General features: G+C 43.2%; 6 protein-coding genes across 6 annotated transcripts; 1 reads left to right on the top strand and 5 right to left on the bottom strand.

Moving 5' to 3' along the window:
- Nucleotides 1–1,910: 1,910 nt before the first annotated feature.
- BRETT_004970 (uncharacterized protein) lies at nucleotides 1,911–4,958 on the bottom strand (the record flags this gene model as incomplete). The annotated part of the gene is made up of 1 exon (XM_041283457.1): nucleotides 1,911–4,958. The coding sequence occupies one exon, from the start codon at nucleotides 4,956–4,958 to the stop codon at nucleotides 1,911–1,913; it is 3,048 nt and encodes a 1,015-aa protein (XP_041136809.1).
- A 785-nt stretch (nucleotides 4,959–5,743) lies between these two features.
- Nucleotides 5,744–10,855, bottom strand: BRETT_004969 (uncharacterized protein; the record flags this gene model as incomplete). The annotated part of the gene is made up of 1 exon (XM_041283456.1): nucleotides 5,744–10,855. One exon carries the CDS (start codon nucleotides 10,853–10,855, stop codon nucleotides 5,744–5,746), a length of 5,112 nt encoding a protein of 1,703 aa, XP_041136808.1.
- A 2,498-nt stretch (nucleotides 10,856–13,353) lies between these two features.
- BRETT_004968 (uncharacterized protein) lies at nucleotides 13,354–13,737 on the bottom strand (the record flags this gene model as incomplete). The annotated part of the gene is made up of 1 exon (XM_041283455.1): nucleotides 13,354–13,737. One exon carries the CDS (start codon nucleotides 13,735–13,737, stop codon nucleotides 13,354–13,356), a length of 384 nt encoding a protein of 127 aa, XP_041136807.1.
- Nucleotides 13,738–14,237: 500 nt separating this feature from the next.
- Nucleotides 14,238–14,597, bottom strand: BRETT_004967 (uncharacterized protein; the record flags this gene model as incomplete). The annotated part of the gene is made up of 1 exon (XM_041283454.1): nucleotides 14,238–14,597. The coding sequence occupies one exon, from the start codon at nucleotides 14,595–14,597 to the stop codon at nucleotides 14,238–14,240; it is 360 nt and encodes a 119-aa protein (XP_041136806.1).
- Nucleotides 14,598–15,843: 1,246 nt separating this feature from the next.
- Nucleotides 15,844–17,644, top strand: BRETT_004966 (uncharacterized protein; the record flags this gene model as incomplete). The annotated part of the gene is given in 2 exon segments (XM_041283453.1): nucleotides 15,844–16,687; nucleotides 16,704–17,644. 2 exon segments carry the CDS (start codon nucleotides 15,844–15,846, stop codon nucleotides 17,642–17,644), a joined length of 1,785 nt encoding a protein of 594 aa, XP_041136805.1.
- Nucleotides 17,645–17,921: 277 nt separating this feature from the next.
- Nucleotides 17,922–23,315, bottom strand: BRETT_004965 (uncharacterized protein; the record flags this gene model as incomplete). The annotated part of the gene is made up of 1 exon (XM_041283452.1): nucleotides 17,922–23,315. One exon carries the CDS (start codon nucleotides 23,313–23,315, stop codon nucleotides 17,922–17,924), a length of 5,394 nt encoding a protein of 1,797 aa, XP_041136804.1.

The raw sequence follows: 23,315 nt of genomic DNA, 5'->3' as shown, positions 1-23,315 counted from the left end.
AAGATATTTCTGATCCCTTGCCCTACGATCCTCAATCCTCAATCCAATAAGCTATATCCTCTATCCTCTATCCTCTATCTTCTCTTCTTCTCATGCCCTTATCCCCTCATTCCTCCTCCTCTTGAAAATTACTCGCGCTAAAATAACTTTCTAATTTTCTGCTCTCTTCACTAGATCGATACATCCTCCATATAAACTTACCTTAAGCGAATCTGATATCCACTAAATGCCGCTGTGTCCAACTGATAAATAAGACTGGATGTATTTGTAAAAAAAAAAAAACTGTCAACCAACTCAGAGAAATGAAACTCAAGTATCCACTAATTGAACACTGTTATTCGTATTCTCCGTGCTGATATCGCTTCAACGAAAGAAAATTTGTATCCCTTTTGCTTTCCAGCAGTAATGTTCCAACTAAAGCTGCTCAGTTGGCTACCACAAGAGTTTAATCAAAGCAAACCCTTACGATAACTTAAAAGTGATAACAACCAGGAAGCGAAAATCCAAGCTGGATCAGATACTATATCCGAACAACAGAAAAAATTAAATTTAAAAAAAAAAAATTAAAAAAAATCAAGTAGAACAAAAATCTTTTGCTTTAAAAATAGTACAATCGTGTATTACCTATTACTCGCACTTGACAATTGTGGTTGGATGTATTCGTCTATGGTACTGCCTTGAGGCAAAAATAAAACCGTTTCCGGCTGCTAATTCGTCCTTTTATTCGGTGTTAACATCCTGTTTCTATTCCCATTTCGCTTTATCTCTCTATTGCCAGGGCGCTTAATCTTCCCCGTGTATGCCGAATTTCGCAAAAAAGATTATTTGCGTTTGGAATAAATAAACAGAATTAATTACTTCACTGGCGCTTAATCCTGTAATACCTTGCTACATGTGTCTTTTGTTTTATCTGTGCCACATGGTTTGGCCAAAGGCACTAGTCACCACCCTGTTTCCACTTTCGAGTTCCTCCAAAACAAGTCTCAAATATTGCATTCTGGAATTTGCGTGCTGAAATAATATACTGAAACTGTATGCTTAAATGTGCATGCTTAAATGTGCCTGCTTAAATGTGCCTGCTTAAATGTGCTGGCTTAAATGTGCTGGCTTAAATGTGCTGGCTTAAATGTGCCTGCTTAAATGTGCTGGCTTAAATGTGCTGGCTTAAATCGGTAAGCTTTAATATGCTTGCTTACGTGCTTAAACCGGTATGCTCAATTCCACCCCAAATATTTTTCTTCGCTTTTTCCTTCTCCCACTTCAAGCCCACGTACGTAAGCCAAAACACGCATCGCGAATTCAGTGGCCAGTACGCGCCTGCTTAAAACAATCTAGATGCTTAAAGCAAACACAATTGACATGCACCAATACAATGGAATAACTTATGGTTGTGCTGTTGTGCATTTTTTTTTTTTTCTATTGGACTCTTCTTCCCGAATTTTCATCTCTATTGATCTACTTGCTGAATAATTTAGAACAATCTTTCCAATTGCAGGTCTGTCTTTTGACCGCACCTAAAAATAGAAGGCTTTTCCGAGTGGGATTCACTTGTTTGTTGAATTCTCTCTCCTTATTGTATTTTTGGTGCTTTCTTTCCTTATATTCGGTATTTCGTTACACACTACTGTCTATCCATTTCATATTTTCTTCCATGTACTTCCGAGAAAGAGACCTACCAAATTTTATTTTTTTTTTTATTTATTTTTTTATTTTTTTATTTTTTTTCACTCTAATTTTTTTTGCATTGCTGATCATCTTTCCTAGCATTTTTCTCATCCTCGGATTTCGATTCGGCGTCTACATCCTTGCACTGAATAACATGGCCTGCACGGTGCTCATACAATGCTGAAACATCTACTAAGACATCAATCAACTATTAAACGTGGCTATAATTGTACAATTCCTACAAATCAGTACTCGTCAAACTCTGCAAGAAGCTTTCTCACCTGCTCCTGGATATCTGTATCCTCGACTTCAGACAATGCATCTTTGAAAATTTCCAGCTTCTCTTTTCTACTTTCGTCTTTCTTCAACTTGCTCTCGACTAGTTGAAGGAGCCCATCGATAGCCCAGAGAAGATCTGTACTCTTCTTAGTAACCGTAGCATCCTCACATGCAAGTTTTTCGCTTGATTTGATGTCGATTGTTCCTTTTTCTTCTGCCTCATCCTTATAATCAGAAATGAGTGTATTGAGAGTCTTCAAGCACGATTTGGCAAAGCAGGTCCATTTCTGATCATTGTGGTCCTCCTCTGCTTCATCATCCTCACTCTCACCCAGGTTTCTCTGAAGAAGAAGCCTGTCCAAAAGTTCATCCGCGTATAATTCGGTCAAAGCTGGAATCTTTGTGCCATGGGCAGTGAATAGTGATTCCACGATTTGTGAGCTTGTGACCAACTCCTTATTGCGCATTTTCTCCAAGACCAAGTACCCAATTCTTGGCTCTCTGTTCCAGAGACGAAGAACTGCCTCGATCACCCACTTCTGCCTCTGTTGAGTGTCTGAAACGTCGGAAAATTGGTCGTTGTCAATATCTTCGGCATCTGTGTCCTTATCCTTCAATTCAAGTCTTAGCACTTTGCGTATTTTGTCCCCACACAACTCTAATGCTCCTCCGTCTATCACAGAAAGCGATCTTGACCCAATAACGCACACAGACTGCGTAACAAGCACTACAATATACCTCGCAATGCCACATTTTGGTTGCTCGGACTCGTCTGCCTCCTTAATCTGGCTCGTGAGTTCAGCAATGAGATCATTAAAGCTTTGCAAGGACTCACCCTCCTGCATGTTTGTGTAGATACTGTGGCATATCTCGTGGAAAATGTGGTCTTCGTTGTTAAATAGATACTGGTTGAGCAAGTGGAAAGTTTCTGCATTTCCACTTGCAGCCTCATCACTTGGCTTTGCATCCTCAAAATCAGACTTCAGTAATTCCGCATTGGCCTCCTTACACTGTTTGGCTAGAGCATCTCCAAACAACAACGTGTCAAACTGCAAAACCTGATCCTGGTCCAAAAGAGAAAGATCCGTGAACTGATGCAGCTGTTTTGGAAGTGTGCTCCTAATAAACGAAGGAGTACTCAAACGAACCTCCTTGCCCACAATATTGTGGAGCATATACACAGTTGGATGATAAGTTGACTCGCCCAACTTCAAAAACTCGTCTAGCCATTCGGTCCACTTCCATTCGAAGTTGAAGCTGCCCAACTGGACTGCCATCCAGTATATAAAGCGTCTTCTTGCATCGTAATCAAGTGTCTTGCCATTTCTGTAGAAGAAGTCAATTGCTGAGGCCACAGTTTTTGCAAATGCAACCTTCTCGGCCGAATCCTCACTCTTCTTCATCAATGCCCAATCTCTTCCGCATGTATCGGCAAGCAAATTCTGGTAATAGACCGCTGGAAGAGTGGTTGATGGAACATGAAGCATCAAATCCGCAACTGCCTCTGTAACAACCTGCTCGATCTTCCATGTTGACTTGTATCCTTCCTCAAATTCCACTTGTATCTTTTTGGCGGATGCCAACATCTTCTCCTTCATATTATCCGGGATTTCCGGGTTGCTCTCCAAGTTTTCCACAAGATCGACACCATTCAACATGTCGTTCACGATTGTGAGCTTGTCATCTGACGAGTTAAGCTTGGCGAACAGTTTGTCGTTAATGAATCCAAGAATTCCCATCAAATGCCGAGAGACTGTGATCCGGTTGAATTCCATGTTTTGCACCTCGTCCTGGATAACATCCTGCAAGAGCAATCTCACGTATGAGTTTTTAGGTGGGATTGTAGCAAAGGAAGAATCACCTTGCGTGAAAACCTCGTTGAAAAACCTTGGATACTTCCAGAGACTGTCGACCGTTCCAGAAAGTTCGATTTTGGCGAATTCATCGGCAGACGGAACTTCAAACGAGCGAATCTCGTGCTTCTTCTCAACTATATCCTCCTTCTTCATCTCCACATCCCCGTCTGCAGACTCGTTACTTTCATTATTCTTCGCTTTATCGTCATTTTGAACTCTTTCCAAAGTCTCCTCGGTTTCGGCATGATAATCCGCGAAAACACTGATATCTAGATCCTTGACTGAGTCTACCACCAATGAAGCAATCCGGGTAGGTTCGTACGGGAGTAAGTTCTTATCTTCCGAATGGAAGCACAAGGCGAACTTCTCTGGATACGTAGAATGCTTAATTTCGAACTTTGAGCCTTCCTCGACCACTTTCGAGCATTTCTGCTTGGTCTCTTCCACACGATCGGTTGCATATACTAGATATGGAACAGAGAGCATGAACGAAACGTATAATTCTTCGGCCAGTCCAGAATAGGAAGTCTTTTGCTCCTGAAGAGAAATGGATGTGGAGATAAGTTTATAAAACAATTCGAGAACAGGATCGATGCTCGTCAAAATTGGTGCCAACAGTGCCAAGAAACGCGATTCAAGCTTCAATCTCGTCACCTCTCCGGGTTCATTGTCATCACCATTGTGTCTTGCCGCTGTCAACTGTCCATTTTGAATTTTGGTCAACGTTTCTTCAATCTTTCCAGAAAAGTGACTGACGACCGCCTCTCCTATATCAGCATTTCTAACATTGCAGCAACGCACCAATAGGGACACGATCTGCATTCTCTCAGGCTGCTCAACCACGTTTGCATATATAAAGCTGAGGAAGTTCTGCTTGAAATCACCTTCTCCTATCCAATTGGCAATATCCCTGCTTAAAAAGACAAGATCCGACGATAAAAGAGACTTGTGCTCGCCGAGTCTCGAAATTCCACCACATATCTCTTTCAAGGTTTCGATTTCCGGCGGTAAGTTGCTATGATGCCTTACTCTGCGGCGCTTGTTTGTCTCATAATCATTTTCCTGTGGTCTTTTCTCTCCGTGTGCATCTAGACCAGATGGCTCATAGTCAGAGTCGGCTTCTTCAAAGGAACGCTTGCGATTAATCAAATCAGACATGCTGGAGGAAGAAAATGGTGAGAAAATGTTTAATTCTATGTCTTTTTTACCTGTATGCTGTTGACATGTGTTTGGCTGAGTGATTACATGAAAAAGCCCTGATATCAGTGCGATGGATATTTTTCGCTCCGATATTTTTTCTTTTTTCTTTCTTCTTTTTTCAGCGAGTTGTTGTAGCCGTGCAGAAGTGGCTCGATCACTATATCATAGAACAGATAGAAGCATTAAAATGATTACTTGACTACTTCTTTATTTCTTTATTTCTTTATTTCTTTACTTGACTACTTCTTTATTTCTTTATTTCTTTACTTCTTTACTTCTTTACTTCCTTACTTTCTCACTTCTTTACTCTTCACTCTTCACTCTTCACTCTTTACTTCTTTACTTCTTTACTTCTTTATTTCTTTACTTCTTTACTTCTTTACTTCCTTACTTCTTTACTTCCTTACTTCTTCACTCTTCACTCTTCACTCTTCACTCTTCACTCTTTACTTCTTTACTTCTTTACTTCTTTACTTCTTTACTTCTTTACTTCCTTACTTCTTTACTTCCTTACTTCTTCACTCTTCACTCTTCACTCTTCACTCTTCACTCTTTACTCTTTACTCACCATCACCATTCAACTCATTATTATGTGTATTGGCAATTAAATAATGTATTACAAAAAGCTTGTGTATGCTATGCTAAGGTATAATATGACAAAAACAAGTAAAAGCAAAAACCGGCATCCCTCATTGGTACCAATCCAAATCCTTACCCACAATCTCCTTCTTCTTCTTCACATCTCATGCCTTCTGGTTGAATGAAGTATTATTTCTGACATTTGGTGAACTCATCACACTAAGATCGCCTCGGCTGACTAATCCGGAAGCCATCATCTTCTTGGATAATTCAGCATTCAAGGTTGAAAGAGTGCCTAAACGCTGCTCCAAAGTCTTGACTTTTTCGGTATGCAACCTCAAGTTGACCTCATTCTGGACTCTTAGGCTCTTGATGGCCTCTCTAAGTGAGTCACGCTGCTTCTTGATGGTTGTATTATCGTCATCCTGGGTCACCTGCTTCTGCTTGAGGTTCTCATTCTGCAATTTAAGTGATGACACTTGCTCTTCCAGCGATTCCTTGGGTGCATTGCTGCTTGACAGGATCTCTATGCGATTTTTGAGGCCTGGAATAACGTTGTTTGTCAAATTCTTGAACTGCTCAGTCATGTCATCCAGTTTCGTACTGAGACTCTCTTTCTCTTCAAGTAGCATCTGCAACTTCTTGCTGCTGGACTTCTGGCCTTCCTCCAGGTCCACCACCTGTTTTCGCAACTCACTGTTTTCGTAGTTCAATCTGGTGACCTCAGATCCAAAGCTGGTGCCGTTTGCAACCTTGAGAAGCGTTTGCTCAACTGCGTATCTCTTGTTTCGCTCACCGTTGAGTTGCTTCACCAAATCTGCGATCTTGGAGCCTGCATTCGTCTCATAAAGAATCGATGGACTCAATTTTTCCTCTGACTTCAGCTTGCTCTCCAATGAAAGCTCTCTGGATATCGAGCTGGCCAATTCTGTCGATACGACTTGCAACTCGCGCATAATCTTCTCTGTATCTGTAAGAATACCTTGCTGCGATGGGTCCAAGTACTGTCGCAAGTCCAAATTCTCGCCTGACTCCGCCTGTGTCTCTGTGGACTCATTTCTCATCCCGTTGGGAGTATTCTTGGCAGGTTGACTGGCATCTTCAACACTTTTCGTGTTCTGTGAGCCTCTGGTCAGCTGACTGAGGTTTGTGTACCGCTTATCTGCAACCAAACTCGAAGGTGAGCCACGCTTAAACCGCCTTTTTGGAGAAGTCTTTGCAGTATTTTCGTTATTCAAACTGCCCACATCTGTATTCATTCCCAACAATTTCGACAACCGGTGGTCGGAGTCTGCATCTTCATCTTCATCCTGCGAAATGCGAAGTGTGAGTCTGTAGTTCATCAATGAATCCTGGGTAGGTGATTTTGGGGGAGGAAGTGGAGGCTGTGTGTTCTCCACATGCCGTTTTGCCGGTGAAGAAACCTTCAAATTTGGTGAAGATGGATGCTTCAAGTTCACTGGCGAACGAAGCTCGGAAGGAACGGGAAGTGGTTTTGTTTCAGGGAGTGCATTCTCTTTAAAATGTGGTTTTGTCTCAGGAAGTGCATTCTCTTTAGAAGGTGCACCTGCTTTAGGAAGTGCGTTCACTTTGACAGAAAGCCTCTCTCCCTTCTTCTCAGGCAACGGAGGATAGTTGTTGAAATCAACAGAAGGCCGACTAACGTGCTTGTTGAAATCTTCACCGCTAATTTTATCGCCGCTGGAAGAATGTCCCCGGGACAAATGCCGGATATTCTTGTGTGCAAGCTTCCTGAAGAAATGTTTGGCTCCAGCAACCCTCGGAGATCTGGCAATTGCATTTTCAATGCTTGACAACGTGTTACTGCTCTTATGCCTGCTTGATGACCGGCGATGGTTTCCGAAATGGTCCTCGGAAGACTGTTTTTGGGGAGTTGGAGATGGAATAACGGCCTGTGGGTTCGGCGAAAGGCTAGAAAACTGCATTTGCCGAATTTCGGAGGCCGGATCCTTCGGCAATGGAGGTGGCTTCCGGGTCAAATTGCTGGATGTCTTGGAAGCTTTGGAGTGCAAGCTGGATCCAAAAGAATTTGGCATTCCCAAGCCGGATCCACTACTTGTAGAATCTGCAGGATGCTGGGGAAGTCTCTTCTCTTTGAAAGACCGCCGAACCGAGATGCTGTCGGTATCGTCGCTAATCGACGCGTCCGAGTCGCTCACTGCACCCAGAGGATTTCCGAAAGTCGCCTGTTTCGACACTTGAGGATCGAACACCCTACTTTTGTTCTCTCTGTGTTTGGGGCTTTCTCTAAAGTCTAGACTGCCGCTCATTCCGCTGCCTGTGCTTTTTTGAATAGTGTTGTTTTCATTGAATTTTTCAGGTTTTTCATTTCTCTTCTTTTCGTCAGTTATGTAATTCTCACTCCTCTCCTTTTCTTCATTTCTATAACTCTCACTCCTCTCCTTCTCTCCATTCCTATAACTCTCACTTCTCTCCTTCTCTTCACTTTTATAACTCTCACTCTGCTCCTTCTTCGCCTCCCCATTATCAAGACTCAACTGCTCAATCTCATCACTATCATCATCCCGGCCGCCAGACGTCTTAAGAGTCATATCAGGCGTCTTTCGGATCGAATCACTGTACGAAGTAGACGAAGAAGTAAACGAGGATGTATCATTAGCCAACGCTGGGGCTGCAGGAACCTTAAAAGACTCAGTCTGAGCCTGATTTGGCACATATGGTAATGATTGCGAGGATGTTCTCGATATGGATGATCTTCTCGACACACTTCTAGATGATCTTCTCGACACACTTCTAGATGATCTTCTAGATCCACTTCTAGGTGATCTTCTAGATCCACCTCTAGATCTCTCAGATACAGACCCACTTCTAGATCCACCTCTAAAAGCACTTTTTCCTGCTGAATAAGAACCAGTGTTTTTCCCCTCAAGTATACTACTGCTGGATCTGAATGGCGAATCCTTAACTGAATGAGCCTTAGGCTCAGGTACTCTTTCAAAGTTTTCCTCTGTTTCCTCCTCATCATCACTATCGCTAAAATCGTACCTGTTCACCTTCACGTGACCTGTCTGAGGTTTAAACACCTTTCCTTTTGCTGAGGCAGGTTTCAAGTTTGTCTCTCGGTTCGGGTAGTTATCTTCAGGCCTGTTTTGGCTGTGAGGAATACCATGATTTGATTGATAAGCATCATTATTTGCCCGAATCTGATTTGCTTTAATATGACTTGTTTGAATGCCGTAATTGTCCTGATAACTGTAATCGCTACCCTGATAAATGTCATGCTTATCCTGATTGATGCCATAATTGTTTCTAGAAGAATTCTTTTCTCTAAAAGAACTCTTATCCCCAAAATCCTTCTCTCTAGCAGAGTCATTTTCCCTAAAGGAACTCTTTTCGCTCTTAACCGCAAAGAAATCCTTCTCATCATAGCCATACTCATCCCAAATAGAGCCAAAGCTGTTCCGGCTGCTTCTAGAAGGATCTGGAGGAAGTTGCGATGGCTTCGAGTGCATTGGGGCCGGAATTTTTCCATCTGCAAGATTTGCAAGTTGTCTTTTCTGGTTTTTCGGCCGAGAATCTGTTTTTTCTCCTCTTTCCACGTATAGTCCCCTTTGTTCTGGAACAGAACCCAGCTCCTGAGAAAAGCTGCTTCTAGAATTTCTTGGTTGATTTTCTTGCTGTGCTGTTTTCTGCAGGTTTTGCTGGCCGTTCTGGCTGAAATCGGCATGCCTGCTTCCTGGATCCAGAGTACCTGAGTTTAGACTTGATGGGTTTGAATTCTGGATTGGTGTTCTCGAGTTGTTGTATGTGTCCTGATTTTGGATGTGAAATGGTTGGTTTTGGACATGTTGAGGTGGAATTGGAGCATGTTGAGGAGGAATTGGAGCGTGGGATGTATTTGTAGTGTGGGATGGATTTGAATTGTGGGATGGATTTGGAGAATAGGATGGATTCGAAGAATGAGATGGATTTGAAGAATGAGATGGATTTGAAGAATGGGATAGATCTGGAGAATGGGATGGATCAGGAGAATGGGATGGATCAGGAGAATGGGATGGATTCGGAATATCTTGAAATGAATTTTGAGCACTTTGGGATGAATTTAATGAATACTGAGTTTGATTTTGATAATGAAGCTGATTTTGCATTTGCATCTGCATATTTTTCTCAGTCTCACCCCCCGAAAAAGAAGAAGCCGAATTCTGCGAATCGGAAGGACTGATCCTCCGCGCGCGGGGCTGGCCGGAGGGATTTCCAAATGGCGGCCGGCGGAACTGAGGCACGGCGCCGTTATACCTTGCGGGCGCATTTGCCCCGCGCCGGTAGTACCCTGTGGTCTGCATCGACATTGCGCGCGGGTACCCGGCTGGGGGTCCCGGCTGCGCTGGAGCGCCCATTCCTGGCTGCATGCCTGCGCCGTGCATCCGCGGGCGAGGGCTCAATGCGCTCATGCTATTCAAGTGTCCCTGCGCTGTGCTAGGTCCTGTGCCTGGCCCACGCAGCTGTCCCTGATAAGCGCCAGGTGGCCCCATACGCCGGCCGTACCCAGCGCCGCCAAACGACTGAAGGCTCATTGTGCGGGGTGCGCCGCCGCCGGGAGCATATGCGCCGCCGGGAGCGTACGCACCACCACCGCGCTGCGCCATGCGCATCGCGTTCAGCTTCTTCTGCATCATCTGCTGCTTTCGGTATGCGGTGTTCGACATCTGCGCCAGCTGGCGACCCTTGCCCTGCGCAAACGCGCCGGGGCCCATGCCCATCTCCATTCCCATTCCCGCACTCGCACCTGCGCCTGCGCCCGCAGGCATCCCGTTGTACGTGGGAACATACGATAGCGTGTCTATCGACGAATTCGGATTAGCCGCCGCGCCACCGTACCGCCCGCCGCCCCGAAGGTGCCTTAAATCCCCCAGAGACATGTCCGGCTCAGCGCCGCTCATCGCGACATTAGCGTCACCGTTAAAGTCGTCATTGTCGCCAGCCGCATCTTTGGAGCCGCGGCGCGCATGCGCAAAATGCGGCTTCCTGAAGCGCCGGCCGATTGCGGAGGACATCGACTGATGGCGCGAGCCCGGCGCTGAAGGCGGCATCTGGTAACTGCTCATGCTGTTGATATGCGGCTGGCCGCCGTCGTACACGGCGCCGGGCTGCGGCTGCGCATCTAAGGGTATCTCCTTGGTGACATCAATAAACGCGCTTCTCCCTAGCGCCATGCTGGCCTGCGACTGCGGGATCCCATTCAACAGCTGGTGGCGGTCCTTGCGCCCGCCCATAATAGACATTGCTGCCTCCATTTTTTGTCGTGATTTTTTTTCTCAATTCGAATCTTTCTGGCAACCTGCAGTTCTCGCTCTGCTTATATTTTCAATATGTGTCTGCTCCTCTACTTGTATACTTTTCTTCTATTTTATTTTCCTTTCTCTTCTTGCTCTGTTTGAAAATCCCGAACTCCTGCCCAGATCTCGAATGTGCCTTCTTTAGATATATGCTCTGGACAATGCCGCTGATGACAGTGCTCTAATTCGGTAATTTTACCTCCTGCCTGTAACGTGTTTTGCGTTTCTAAATTCAAACTCTCAGGAATGATTTGTGCCCCAGGTCAAACGAACAAATTCCCACCTGCTTTCGGTAATGTTGATTTCGCACTGTTGAAAATAAGCGTGTCCGAGATACTCGACGTGCAATCTGTTGACCTAAAATGTGTATAATTGTCCTTGTGATGTGTGATGTTTACCACTAGTAGATGCTACGAAAAAGTGGATGGAATAAATCGAATACAGGTCGAGGATGCCAGAAAAAATAAAATAAGTGAATAAAAAAATAGTGGAATAAGTGAATGAGAGGGAAAATAAATGAATTAAATCACAAAATAAATGGATGAAATAAAAAATCAGGGAGATAAATGGGTGAAGATGCGAAAACAAATGAAAATGCGGAAACAGAGGAAAAGGAGAAACAAATTGAAATTCGGTATGGTAAATGGAGAATCACTAGATGGTGAATAACTAGATGGTGAACAAGTAAATGGAAGTTCACTAAATGGAAATTCAATGGAAACTCACTAAATGGAAAATCTCTGAATGAATATAATCAATCGAAAAAATCAACGAATGAATAAAGATTGAAAAAATTCGGACAGAGAATAAAACCGAACACGAATGAGAACGCAGAAAATCGTTTACTTGTGCATACTTTGTCCCGGCAGCAAAACAAGTAGAACATTTAGAATGGCATTTGTTTCATTCCCCATATAGCTCATTCTCTACTCGGCAATTCCAATATGAAAGCCGAATATACTCCTAATCCCACGCTCTCATCCACGTACACGCCTCCCGCTTAAATGTCGTTCCGGCTGCAAAATTTTATGCATCTTCAACTTTCATTGTTACCCACACAAAGAAATTTCCAGGGTCCATCCCTTTTAGAAAACCTCACCTCTCAAAATATCCACCAGGATCTGTGCCCACCGCCTAAAAAGGCACACACACCTACTGTATCGGCACAAAAGGCCACCGCGTCTGCTTGTATAACGCAAGGGGCTCATTTTTGACCGTGTTTTTCTTAATATTACTCGACACTATTGGTTAGATCAGGGCTTCCGATCGCACTTTCCTTTTTGTTTTTCTTTGCATACATCATTCGCCATTCACATGTATGCGTTTCCGCTGCTGATTCTGATCTCAATTTGGTATTTATTCTCTTTTTCTCTTACTATTTCTCCCTTTACTGTTTTCACAGTATCCATTCATGGTTCCTACTATATTCACACTATTCATAGTTTTCGCACTATTCATAGTTTTCACACTGTTCATAGTTTTCACACTATTCCCACCTTTTTCCCTGGTATGTCGTAATATTACACAATAATACAATAATGTCTACTTCTAGTTTTATCGCCGAAACTTCACTGCTACTATAATTTCGTATTCTGCCATTACCAAACCATTTCTATCCTTCCTTCCTACTAATTTGTTTCATTTATTCATATTCTTTTTATTCCCTCCTTCCTGTTCTTTTTCTAATCCTCCACATGATCCTTATTCACTGTTTTCCCTTTCCTTACCAATTCGTGTTTTGCTCTCGTCAAACTCCCACATCTAATCACATCTAATAAAATTACCATAACCGTTTTAAGCATACCTACCAGCTAACTCAAAATCTCCAAATTCGCTTTTCAAATCCGATGCCGAGACTTGCAGATTTTCCTGTCTAACTTTTTCTTCCCTGCATGATGCCGCATAGTGCCAACATACCGATTCCAAACAGTTTCTCAATAGAAAATATTTTCGTACCTGAATTTTCGTTTCGGCGTCTACCGCGTGTTTTTTCCCTTTCTTTTTCTCCTTGTGCTATTGTCTGTGAAGGAATGAATCGAACATATCGAAAATACCAACCTTCATATTACCCGGCCAACAAAATCGTATTCATGGAGCTAAACGCCGGTACACTGAATGAAAATTACTCGATTACTATATTATTACAATTGTTTCGCGTTCTGCTTTACCCGTTTTTGCCAAAACTACTGTACTCATTAGCGCCGACTCATTTTCTCGTGTCATGTATTATTATATTAATCTTGAACTCTATACTTTTGTCCTATAGTCCCGTATTCAAGAGTGCGATACCACGAAAGCGTGCAGGACACAACAGAAAGGCCAGATAAGCAAAGAAATGAATGAATGAATCGATAAATCGATAAATCAATCATCCTATAGGTAGTTGTTCGTGTCTCATTAGCATTCATCATCATTCCTGACTTTCAAGCGAGTACTCTTCTCCTCTCCACCCTTATTCATTTCTTTGGAATATCTGTCACCTTCCCAACAATGTTGTACCGTTTGCTGAAATAGGTATACCAGTCATCTTTCGTGGAGATCTGTTTTTCTGTCAAATCACTGCAATCCCAACTAATCGATGAATCTGTATCAGCCTCATCGAATGACATTTTTCCCAATGGTCTACTTGCATCTTTTGCTGCAAACATGTGATATCTTCCGCCATCTCCATACAATTCACGCTTTGGAGTCACATCGAATATTGTTCCGTTAATCGAAACGTACACCTGCTTTTTCTGATTCCCATCATATTCACTCAACTGTTTCAATGTGAAAGGTTGGTTCTTTGGTGGTTCTAGAACTACAGGTTCTTTAGGTTCAAAGCTAGTGTATTTTCGCATAATGTTCAAATTACCGAGTGATGCAATTCAGTCTTGCTGCGTAGAACTGCAAAATGTTACATGTATAAAGACAGCTTTTTCATACTCCATAATTGAAAGGCAGACTGACATCTTAAATACTTCGGAAATTTACTGTGAATAATATTTTCCGCCCATCGTTTAAGGCGTACGAATCAAACTTTTTCTTTTTCAAATTTCGGAATCTCTGTTTTATTATCGCACTATCCGGCATACCATATATATATATCTATATCTCTATTCATCTATTTAACCTTCCAGATGCCGTCGCCCAGACTTTGCTAATCATATATTTACGGACTTTGAAATTCCTGCTCACCTTGCTCTTGGAATTTATTCCATTTTCGTCCGGTCTCGGGCTTTCAATCAACTCTTTGCAATAATCAGACATCTTCGGACTAGTGTTAAAACGTAAAATTTTGCAGCTCAACTGTCATTAATCTTTAGAAGGTGACCTATCCCCATCATTAAGACAAGTGAGCTTATTTCTCCTTCTTATTTTCCCCTTCTGTCTCCTTCTCGACCTTCTGAGTCCCATCTTTGGTCTCGTTATCTGCCTTTTCGGTCTTCTCCGCACTCTTGGCATGATCTTCATCATCTTTAGCTATTTCTTCATTGCTTTTAAGTTTGGCCTTCTTGAGCTCCGACAGAAACCAAATAACAGATATCCATAAAAGTGACGAAATCACCAATAGATTAATAAAGTGAATCGAATGTGTTGTGTATATCATCCATATTAAGGACAACGTAAGCAAAAAGAATGAACCATGTGTTGCTTGCACAAGCGCCGAATTAGCACCCGGTTCAAACACGGATTTCCATAAGTCGGCAAAAAATGACATTTTGTTACTGTCTGCTGTCTAATTTCAAAACGGTAATTGGTAGATGGTGAGCAAAGATGGAAAGAACTAAAAGATCCGAAGAAAAGTTCATCTGTCTTTGAAACGTCTGCCCGGATGGTTGTTGGGTCGTTTGACGCGTCGGTACCGGAAATCCGCAATTCGGTAAATAGTAAATTCACGAAGCGGCGATCCATGAAATTAACTTTAAAGCATATATTTATTGTATTATAGCCCACTAAAAGCAAATATAGCCGCCTAAATGTATTTGGCAACCTGAGTTGCAATGCCTAAATCACCTGAAGATTAGTATTCGATGAAATTATCATCGGATTTTTGTTTCCACGCACCTGACGCTATGCGATAAACTTTTTGATATGCCTTGGGCTCAATTTCTGAAGAGAGCACGTGAACTCAACTTAATTTCATACTTTTATCCAACAAATTATACGTAAGCCGGGTTTTAAATGCGAAGTTAGAGATAGGATATGTTTCTGGTCTCTTACACTGCCGTTTTGCCAAACAAATATAATAAACTCTTTCTTGAACAAAATCTTGGTTCAAAAAATACCAGCGCCAATTAAAATGTTAACAAAAATTTTGGACAGATCGAAATGAAATCAGTACGATCACTTTAAGATATTTATAACTTAATATTGTATTGCGTAATTAACCAGTAATTAATGATGCCTGGGTGGAGTTTAGTGACATACTGAATGCATGGTAGAGTACTACTCAACCAATTAGAATAGAGCATGCTTTGGACCAATCCCTTGAAAAGGAAAAATCACAGTGCTGAGGTAAATCCACTTTGCACGATTTAAGACTATTTCGGGTGTTTTTCAAGAAAATGCAAAGTATTGACCATTGTTTCTTGAAAAATAGTCAATCGTATCTTGACAAATAAATGGACTTCGACGATTCAGTCACTGAAAATTCTTTATTAGGAAACTCGCGAAGTAGAAGTCCGAGACCACGGAGGAATCTATAAGGAAGAAAAAAAAAATAGCCGGTAATTTAATTTTTTTTATTTTTTTTATTTTTTAGTATCGTCATAGGAATAAATTTAAACACAGGTCTGGGGGTTCTATTGCTAGAGTACACATAAACAACTGTTCATTCTCCTTTAACCAGTATATTTGAAACCCACTCTTTGCACTTAAGCTTCCTCAAAAATCGGATAAGGTTTTGGAAGACGTGAAAATAGCTTGAGAAAGACAAGATACTAATATTACAAACAACAAACAGAATGACAGTGAAAACAATCTACATTATAAGACACGGGTACCGTTCAAACTGGCTTCCAGAAAACGAGCAACTCCCAATACTAACAGGCGTGGATTCAGATCCTCAACTTGCACCACATGGTGTTGAGCAGGCAAAGCAGCTTGCAGGATTTATTTCAAAAGAGCTTTCTCCTAAACCACAGCTGATATTCAGTAGTCCGATGTACAGATGCGTTCAGACAGTGAATCCAACTGCGGAGGCACTGGGCCTTGATATTTTCATTGAGTTTGGAATTGGGGAGTGGTTCAAACGCAACAGAGGGCAAATCCCCAAACCGTTGGAGGCCTCAAACATGAAAAAGTACTTTTCACGCGTTTCTGAGTCCTGGAATTCGCATACTATGACTCCTAGCCAAGAGGGAGAGACAGAGGAGGAGATTTTCAACCGGTGTGCAGCGTTTTGGCCGAAGTTCATTCCCAAAGTGGAGCAACAGTTCCCGAATGCGGAATGCATACTGTTGTTAGGACACGCGGCATCCAAAATTACTTTGGGGATGACTTTGATGGGTTACAAGAACAACAGAGACTATTTAAAGGAGGAGGACAATGGGGATGGCAAAACAACCAGGATCCAGGCTGGTACTTGCTCTTTGGACCAGTACAAGTTGGACGAGAATACGGGTAAATGGCATTTGAAGATTAACGGGAAAACAAGCTACTTGCAAAATGGAACTGAGATGAACTGGGATTACGGCACTTCGAAGTTTGTGGCGGGATCCGACGAGGATATCGCATACAGAAGAAAGCTTGCCGAGCAGGCCAAACGTGCAGAAAGTCTTGTGGATGGAATTCCGGCAGAATCCGGGAGTTCTCGCACATTCAGCAAACTATAAAAACGGAGAAGGCCAAACTGGGATTGAGAAGGATGAAGATGCTTTGAATGAGCATGTTGGGATTGAGAAGAATGAAGATGCTTTGAATGAGCATGTTGGGATTGAGAAGAATGAAGATGCTTTGAATGAGCATGTTGGTATTGGGGGAGGGACTTCTCTGAATACGGAAAATTCGGATAAAACAACCCAGGGGGAAGAAAAAGGAGAGGAAGAAGAGAAAGAAGAAGAGAAGGATAACGGGAAAGAAGAGAAGGATAATGAGAAAGAAGAAGAGAAAGAAGAAAAAGAAGAAAAAGAAGAGGAAGATGATAAAGGAAAAGAGGAAGAAGATGAGGAGTACAAATCAGTGTATGTGAGCTTTGCTTTTCCACCAAACGTGAACGAACTTGAACAAACAGCAGAAACAAACACCAATGCACCAAAAACGGCAACTGCAAACGACACAAACGTGGAATTAGAGGATTTAAAGGCAAATTTGCAGGATAATGAGGCAACTTCGCTAGAAAAGATCCAGATATCGGGCTTGTCGAAGAAAAAGCCATTGGTACAGATGCACAATAATCTGTATATGGGAGAGTGGTCGAAACTGGTTGGAACAGAGCTGGTTTTCAACGAAAATGGCAAGTTTGTGACCAAGGTTGATTCACATTTGGTACTTCGAAGTGGAAAGCTTGCTAATTATAAGATGGAGAAGGAATCACTTATGAAACGTGCACTTGAACTTGCGAAAAAGGTCAAGGATAAGGGTGATAAAGGAGAAATTGATGGTAAAGGAGAAACTGAGGATAAAGGAGAAACTGATGTTAAAGGACAAGCGAATGTCAAAGGAGATAATGGAGCGGCAACAAATGAGAATGGTTCAAAGGCCGAGACAGTGCCGAAAGATGCTAAAGGTGAAGATGAGGAAGGTGATGTCAACATGGAAGACTAGGCTTTCTGTTAAATTTTTATTCTTTTATTACTACTGATGTTTTTTCTAGAGGTGTACACATTAATTAATATCGATCTTTCATTTTAAGATACACAAGAGAGCGTAAAGGGTTTTAATTAGCTTTTTCATTAACTCTAATTTCATTAACTTGTTAATTAGCTTCTTCATCAACTCTCTCTTCTTATGCTTTCAGCTTCTTCATCAACACTCTTCTTATGCTTTCAGCTTCTACTCCAACACTCTTCTTATGCTTTCAGCTTCTTCATCAACTCTCCCTTCAATCCCTCATTATACGTTTCACACTATTGGGCAAATCACCTCCAGTCCACTCCAAGGCCCTCTTATTTGACCCATTGCAACTGCTGGACAACTCAGCTTCAATTGCAACCCTCTGATACTCCAAAAGAAGAAAGTTCTTCCTTGCTTTTGCGTTCGGGTGGTGGTCCAGAAGCTTCTTTGAGCTGCGGAGTTCATTACAGTACTGCTCCAAGAAAGAAAGAAGACCAGACGACCGAATCAAAGTATCAGCACCGTTTGCAACACCGACTAATTTGAGAAGTACATCGGTGATGAGACCCTGAGTTCGCATGTATAGAAATGGAGAATGCACCAACATCAACAAAGTTTCCAGGAAGGAGCCTTTCCTGATGATTCTGAAGTCAGCAGGACACGTGATGGACTCCTTTAGTGTGGATAGGAACCAGTGGAGCCGGCGGTAGTAGTCCTCGGAGTTGTCCGACTCGGCCGAAGCATGTTGATCCTTGGTGAAGAGACACATGACAGCTTTGAAGAAAGGAACCTCGTAAGTTCTGAACTGGGGAGCTCCCAGCAGATATCGGTAAGCCTTTTCATACATGAAGTGGCCCGGATTCATTAGAATGGGGACCAAGTGCGAGAGGAAGACGAAGACGATCGGTGCGACGTCGTTCTCGTGGCTCTCGTTACTGCCGGAATCCTCACTTTTCGTTTCTGCATCATCCATCGTGTTGAGTAGGTTGCCCAAGAAGAGTTTGAAAATCGCTCTTTCTTTGTACGGACGGAACTTCGGCGTCTCTTTTGCCGACTCGTCTTTCTCCGAGTGGTACTTTTGCAATTTCTCTTTCTCCGAGTGGTACTTTTCAATCTCCTTTTCCGAGTTATGCTTTTCCATCTCCTTCATCTGCTCATCAAGGGTCGCAAATATAGCACCTGCGAGTTTTCTGGCAATATGCCTCACGTGATTTTTTGCATTGACCAGATTCACCACGATCAACTGCAACATCCCGGACTCCACAAGGGCTCGGACGGAAACCTTGAGCCTGTCTTCCTGAAACTTAAAGAGCTCGTCGTTGTTCAAAAGTGCCAACATCAAAAATCCGCTGTCGTACCGGAACTCACTCTTTAAAATCTTGCTGCCCAAACCAGCACCGAATTCCTCAAAGTAGCCAACCCATGCCGTCAAGAATCCCTCATCAGACTCTGGATGGGGCAAACTAACACTCTGTGTTTCCGAAAAGTGGCTGATGGTTTGGTCAACGATGGATTTCCGGATTATAACACGGAGATCCTGCAAAGAGGAAGGAGAAGACTCCACAAACAGACAATCATCCGAAGCATACTTACTCCTAACATCGGTATCGTTGGCATCATCATCATCATCATTGCTTTCTCTGAGCTCCCAATCAACCACATAGTTGATCCAACTAACGCCCAAACACTCCTCAAGCCGGCTCATAACGAGTCGCAATATGCTATCATCGGGGAAAATCGTTGCAGTGTGGAATTTCACGATGGAAAGCATCACATCCACCGATGCCAGGCTCTTGGGCTCATTTTCAACAAGCCTGTGGATGATCAATGCCGAATAAAAGCGAATCTGCAGCGTCTCTCTGTCAGTGGCACTATTTCTCAAACCATTGCATTCGTTGTTGATGAATATCTGAAGAACTCTAGTTGCCTCTATCAAGTGACCGGATCCAGCACACAAGACTCGAATTACATACCGGAGAACTTCCGTGTTCCGAATCCACTTTGTTGCAAGAATACCTTCAATTTGCGAGTTGACGACTCCCTTGGGGACGTATTTCCATATCGGGAATTCCCGCAGAACTGTCTCCATTGCAATGAGGAAATCCACAAACTGTGCCGGCAACTTTTCGCCTTTGCACTCCGAAAACATCTGCGTAGTGTATAAGGCTGCCCTTTGAAGCCATAACCGTATCTTAGACTTCTCAATAAGGTCCCCAAACTTAACCAGCAAGCCTTCAAACTCCCTCGAAAAGACGAGTGACGCCTCGTTTGAGAATGCAGGCAGCTCCAGGAGCTTTTCAACAATCCTTCCATCTTCATTTTGAGGGTGCGAGCTGGATTGTGACAAAATCGCAAGAAGCACCTTCAATTTCGCATTATCGAAGCTTTTCGACAACACAATCTGCCTCACTGCCTCGACTACCTTTGGATAAAGCATCTCACCAAACTCCGGGACCTGCTTGGAAAGAACATTTAGGAAAACTAACCCGTCGGCAGAAACAATGATGTCATCAATAGAATCTGTGACATCAGTAGCCAAAGTCTGTGCCAACTCCTTCTTTTTCGAAGCTGCAACCGTAAGAATCGGGAAAACGGTTGATTGCCTTGCTTTCAAGAGAGTAGCCACAGAAACGGAATCAAAATCTATGCTGTTGGCAAGTCTTGAGAACGAATTCACATTATTCTCGTTGAGCTGACTCAGCAAAGACATGAAAAGCTCCTTTGAAACAGACATGTTTCTTATTGCGGCTTCTTGAACAAGCGAAGAAACAACAAAACGATCCTTCAAGCTGGTAAGCAGACTCACAATCTGATCTTCACGCAGAACCCAGACTGTTGACCCAAGCATTTCCCTCATTTTTTCACCAGATTCGACATCCAAAGAAGTCAAGAGTGCGAAAATCGCCGAGGAATAGTCCGAAAGCAAGTCGCACTGGGTCCCACTGTTAGATATCTGTGCTGAAACTGCAACCATCACCTCGTTAAGTAGAGCGGAAGTCAGCATCCGCTTTCTGAGGACGGGATTTTCACCATGCGAGGAAGATAAATCAGCACTTCCCACAAATAGCGGTCTCCAGTATTTCGATGAAAGAAGAGGCACACCCTCAGCTTTGCTTCTGCTCACGATATCATCTATCTTTTGGAGAATATAGCTTCCCAACTTGGAAAGAATCTTCGACAACAACGTTTCCGCCTTTTTATACGATATATCCTCGGAAACAACGATCGAATGGCACCTGATCAGCAAGCAAACGGCATCAAAGTCCGCGGTTGGGATGACTGCCGAAATGTGCGAAGAAAGCTCCGAAAAGGGGATGTCTAGGAGGTTGTCTGTAGGATTTTCGATCACGGAACCTGAAAGTTCCGTTTTCGAGTATTTCGAGCAGAATTCATGCAAGGAGGCCTCATATTTCGCCAAATCAAGCGTGATCGACACCTCTTTCGGCCAGTATTCCGCCAAACACTGCTTCATGGCACTAAGTGGCTCTCCAAGCAAGAATAAATACCGAACAACAAGCTGGATCCACTCAAACAAGAGGGAAGAATCTCCCTGATAGTATTTCGACTGCTCGAGAAGCACCACAAACAATGGACTGAGCCCCGAGTTGTACTTAGCCGCCTGATCCACATACTTGTACGGGGATTGAACACACCTGGAGACGGATTCATCGATCACGTGACACACACCTTGCACCTCTTCTGAGCCGTGCAAAACGGACAAACGCTTCAAGGACAAAACCAGCGCGTAAACCTGGGAGCAAAGCACTTTGTTGTTTGCATCCCTAAAACCAGAAAACATCAAGGTGTCCGAGGTCAAAGACGAAACAACAGAAACGATGTCGCTAACGCTGATTGCAGCATGATGGCAGGGAAGTGTGAGCAAGGCGGTGAAGAGAGTGTTGCTGGCGTTCTTTTCTCTTTTCCACCAAGAGCATTGCTCCGGGGACCCGGCACTAAGTCGGAGATACGAGCTTAGAATTGCCATATCGAGCCCCTTAAACTGCTTATCTGGTTGCGTGAGGTCAAAAGAGTGCAAACGGACGTTTGCCGACTCACCAAACACCTCATTGTAGTATTCAGCAACCTTGAAAGCGTTTAGAAGCAGGACATTCTGGGATTCTTTTCCCGAGGAAAGCAATTCGTTGATTTTGCGGCCGAGTACGTCCAAAGGAGGGAATTTCTGGCTTTTGAGAATCTCCGTCAACTCCAAGCCGATCTTCGAGTAGCTTTGGTTGCTATCATAAGAGAGTATCAGGCTGAACTGTTGATACTTCTGCAGTATTGCAACCATAAGGACGAGGTTAATATGCACGATAAGAGCCGAATCCGAGCCGAGACCATTCACAAATGCAGCTCTCGTCAACTGGCTTGGACAGATGGCTTCTGCAATGTTCCAAAGAAGCACATTGCTGTTTTCTGAGTTTGCGGTGGCCCGTACGTCCGTTTCAGATTGGATTTTCTTCTTTATCGTCTTGAGAAACTGGGCTGGAACAGGCAACTGAACAAGCTTGAGCAAAAGAAGACTCTGGCCAACATAAAAAGACGTGAGTTTGGGATCGTGTGCACCATTTGTGAAGAAACAGTAGTAATTATATGCGGGGACAAGCTCCGGGATGTGCTCCAAGACTCTCACAACCAGATCAAGCTGAAGATCGTCAACGCAAGGCTGGAGTTTGACCAACATGGTGAATATCAACTTGTTGTGAACTTTGAACTGTTTTGCACCAACAGTAACAACTGCACCGGCACTATCGTCCGAAAACCAGGCTTTGTCGTCACGGAAAACAAGCCCATCGGCCTCATCCGTGCACATCTTCAAAAGCAACAGCTGCAATTCCTTGCGGAGGCGTTTTATCGAATACAACTCGACAAGCTTGGTGATCACCCAGTCACCGACTATTCGGCATTTAGTCATCTTCTTGTACGACGGCTCCATCAGCACACACGTGTCCATAAACTCTAGCACACTGTGCTGAAGATCCGGGCTGTCAAAGCCTGCTATGTATCGAAATATGTTACTCATGACTCGGGAATTTGTAGTGAGTATATCTTTTCTCGTGAGTGGCGTCACCGCCTGGCAAAATGCAAGCCAGAAACTCACGAAGTTGTGCCTAACAGAGGCATCGCTTTGACACATGGCAGGCTCCAGCGACTCCGTCTTTGAGGGAATGGCTAACTTCGGAAGCGATTTTAATGTGAGATCAAAAGAATCGAGAAATTTGTCAAGTCTGGAGCCTTTGTCGAATGCTATTATCGAGATCATCAACTTCAACATTGGATTCACGATATTGGGCCTGAAACTGCTCAAACTCCGATGGAAAACACCAATGTGGCCCAATATTTGGTCTATAAGTCCCGAAACACTTTCCGATAGCTCTTCTTTTCCATTTGAAAAATCAATCACTTTAGACAATGCTGATGTCAAATACGTGAGTGTTCTGTTGTCATTGACTGTAGATGCATATGAAAATGACTGTGCTATTGAGGTGAGGTTGAAACCTTTGTCTAAAAATGCTTTCAATTCATCAACTGCCGATTGCAACTCATCATGCTCCGTTTCACCACTATCAAGATCAAGCTTTGAAACCAATGCACAAAACTCGTCTCTCACACCGACATCCGCCGAATTCGCAACATACTTTGGGTCTTTCTCCTTGGCCAT

Source organism: Brettanomyces bruxellensis, chromosome 7 (genome assembly GCF_011074885.1).
Source record: "Brettanomyces bruxellensis chromosome 7, complete sequence".
NCBI classification, from domain to species: Eukaryota; Fungi; Ascomycota; class Pichiomycetes; order Pichiales; family Pichiaceae; genus Brettanomyces; species Brettanomyces bruxellensis.
This window is presented reverse-complemented; position numbering and strand designations above follow the sequence as displayed.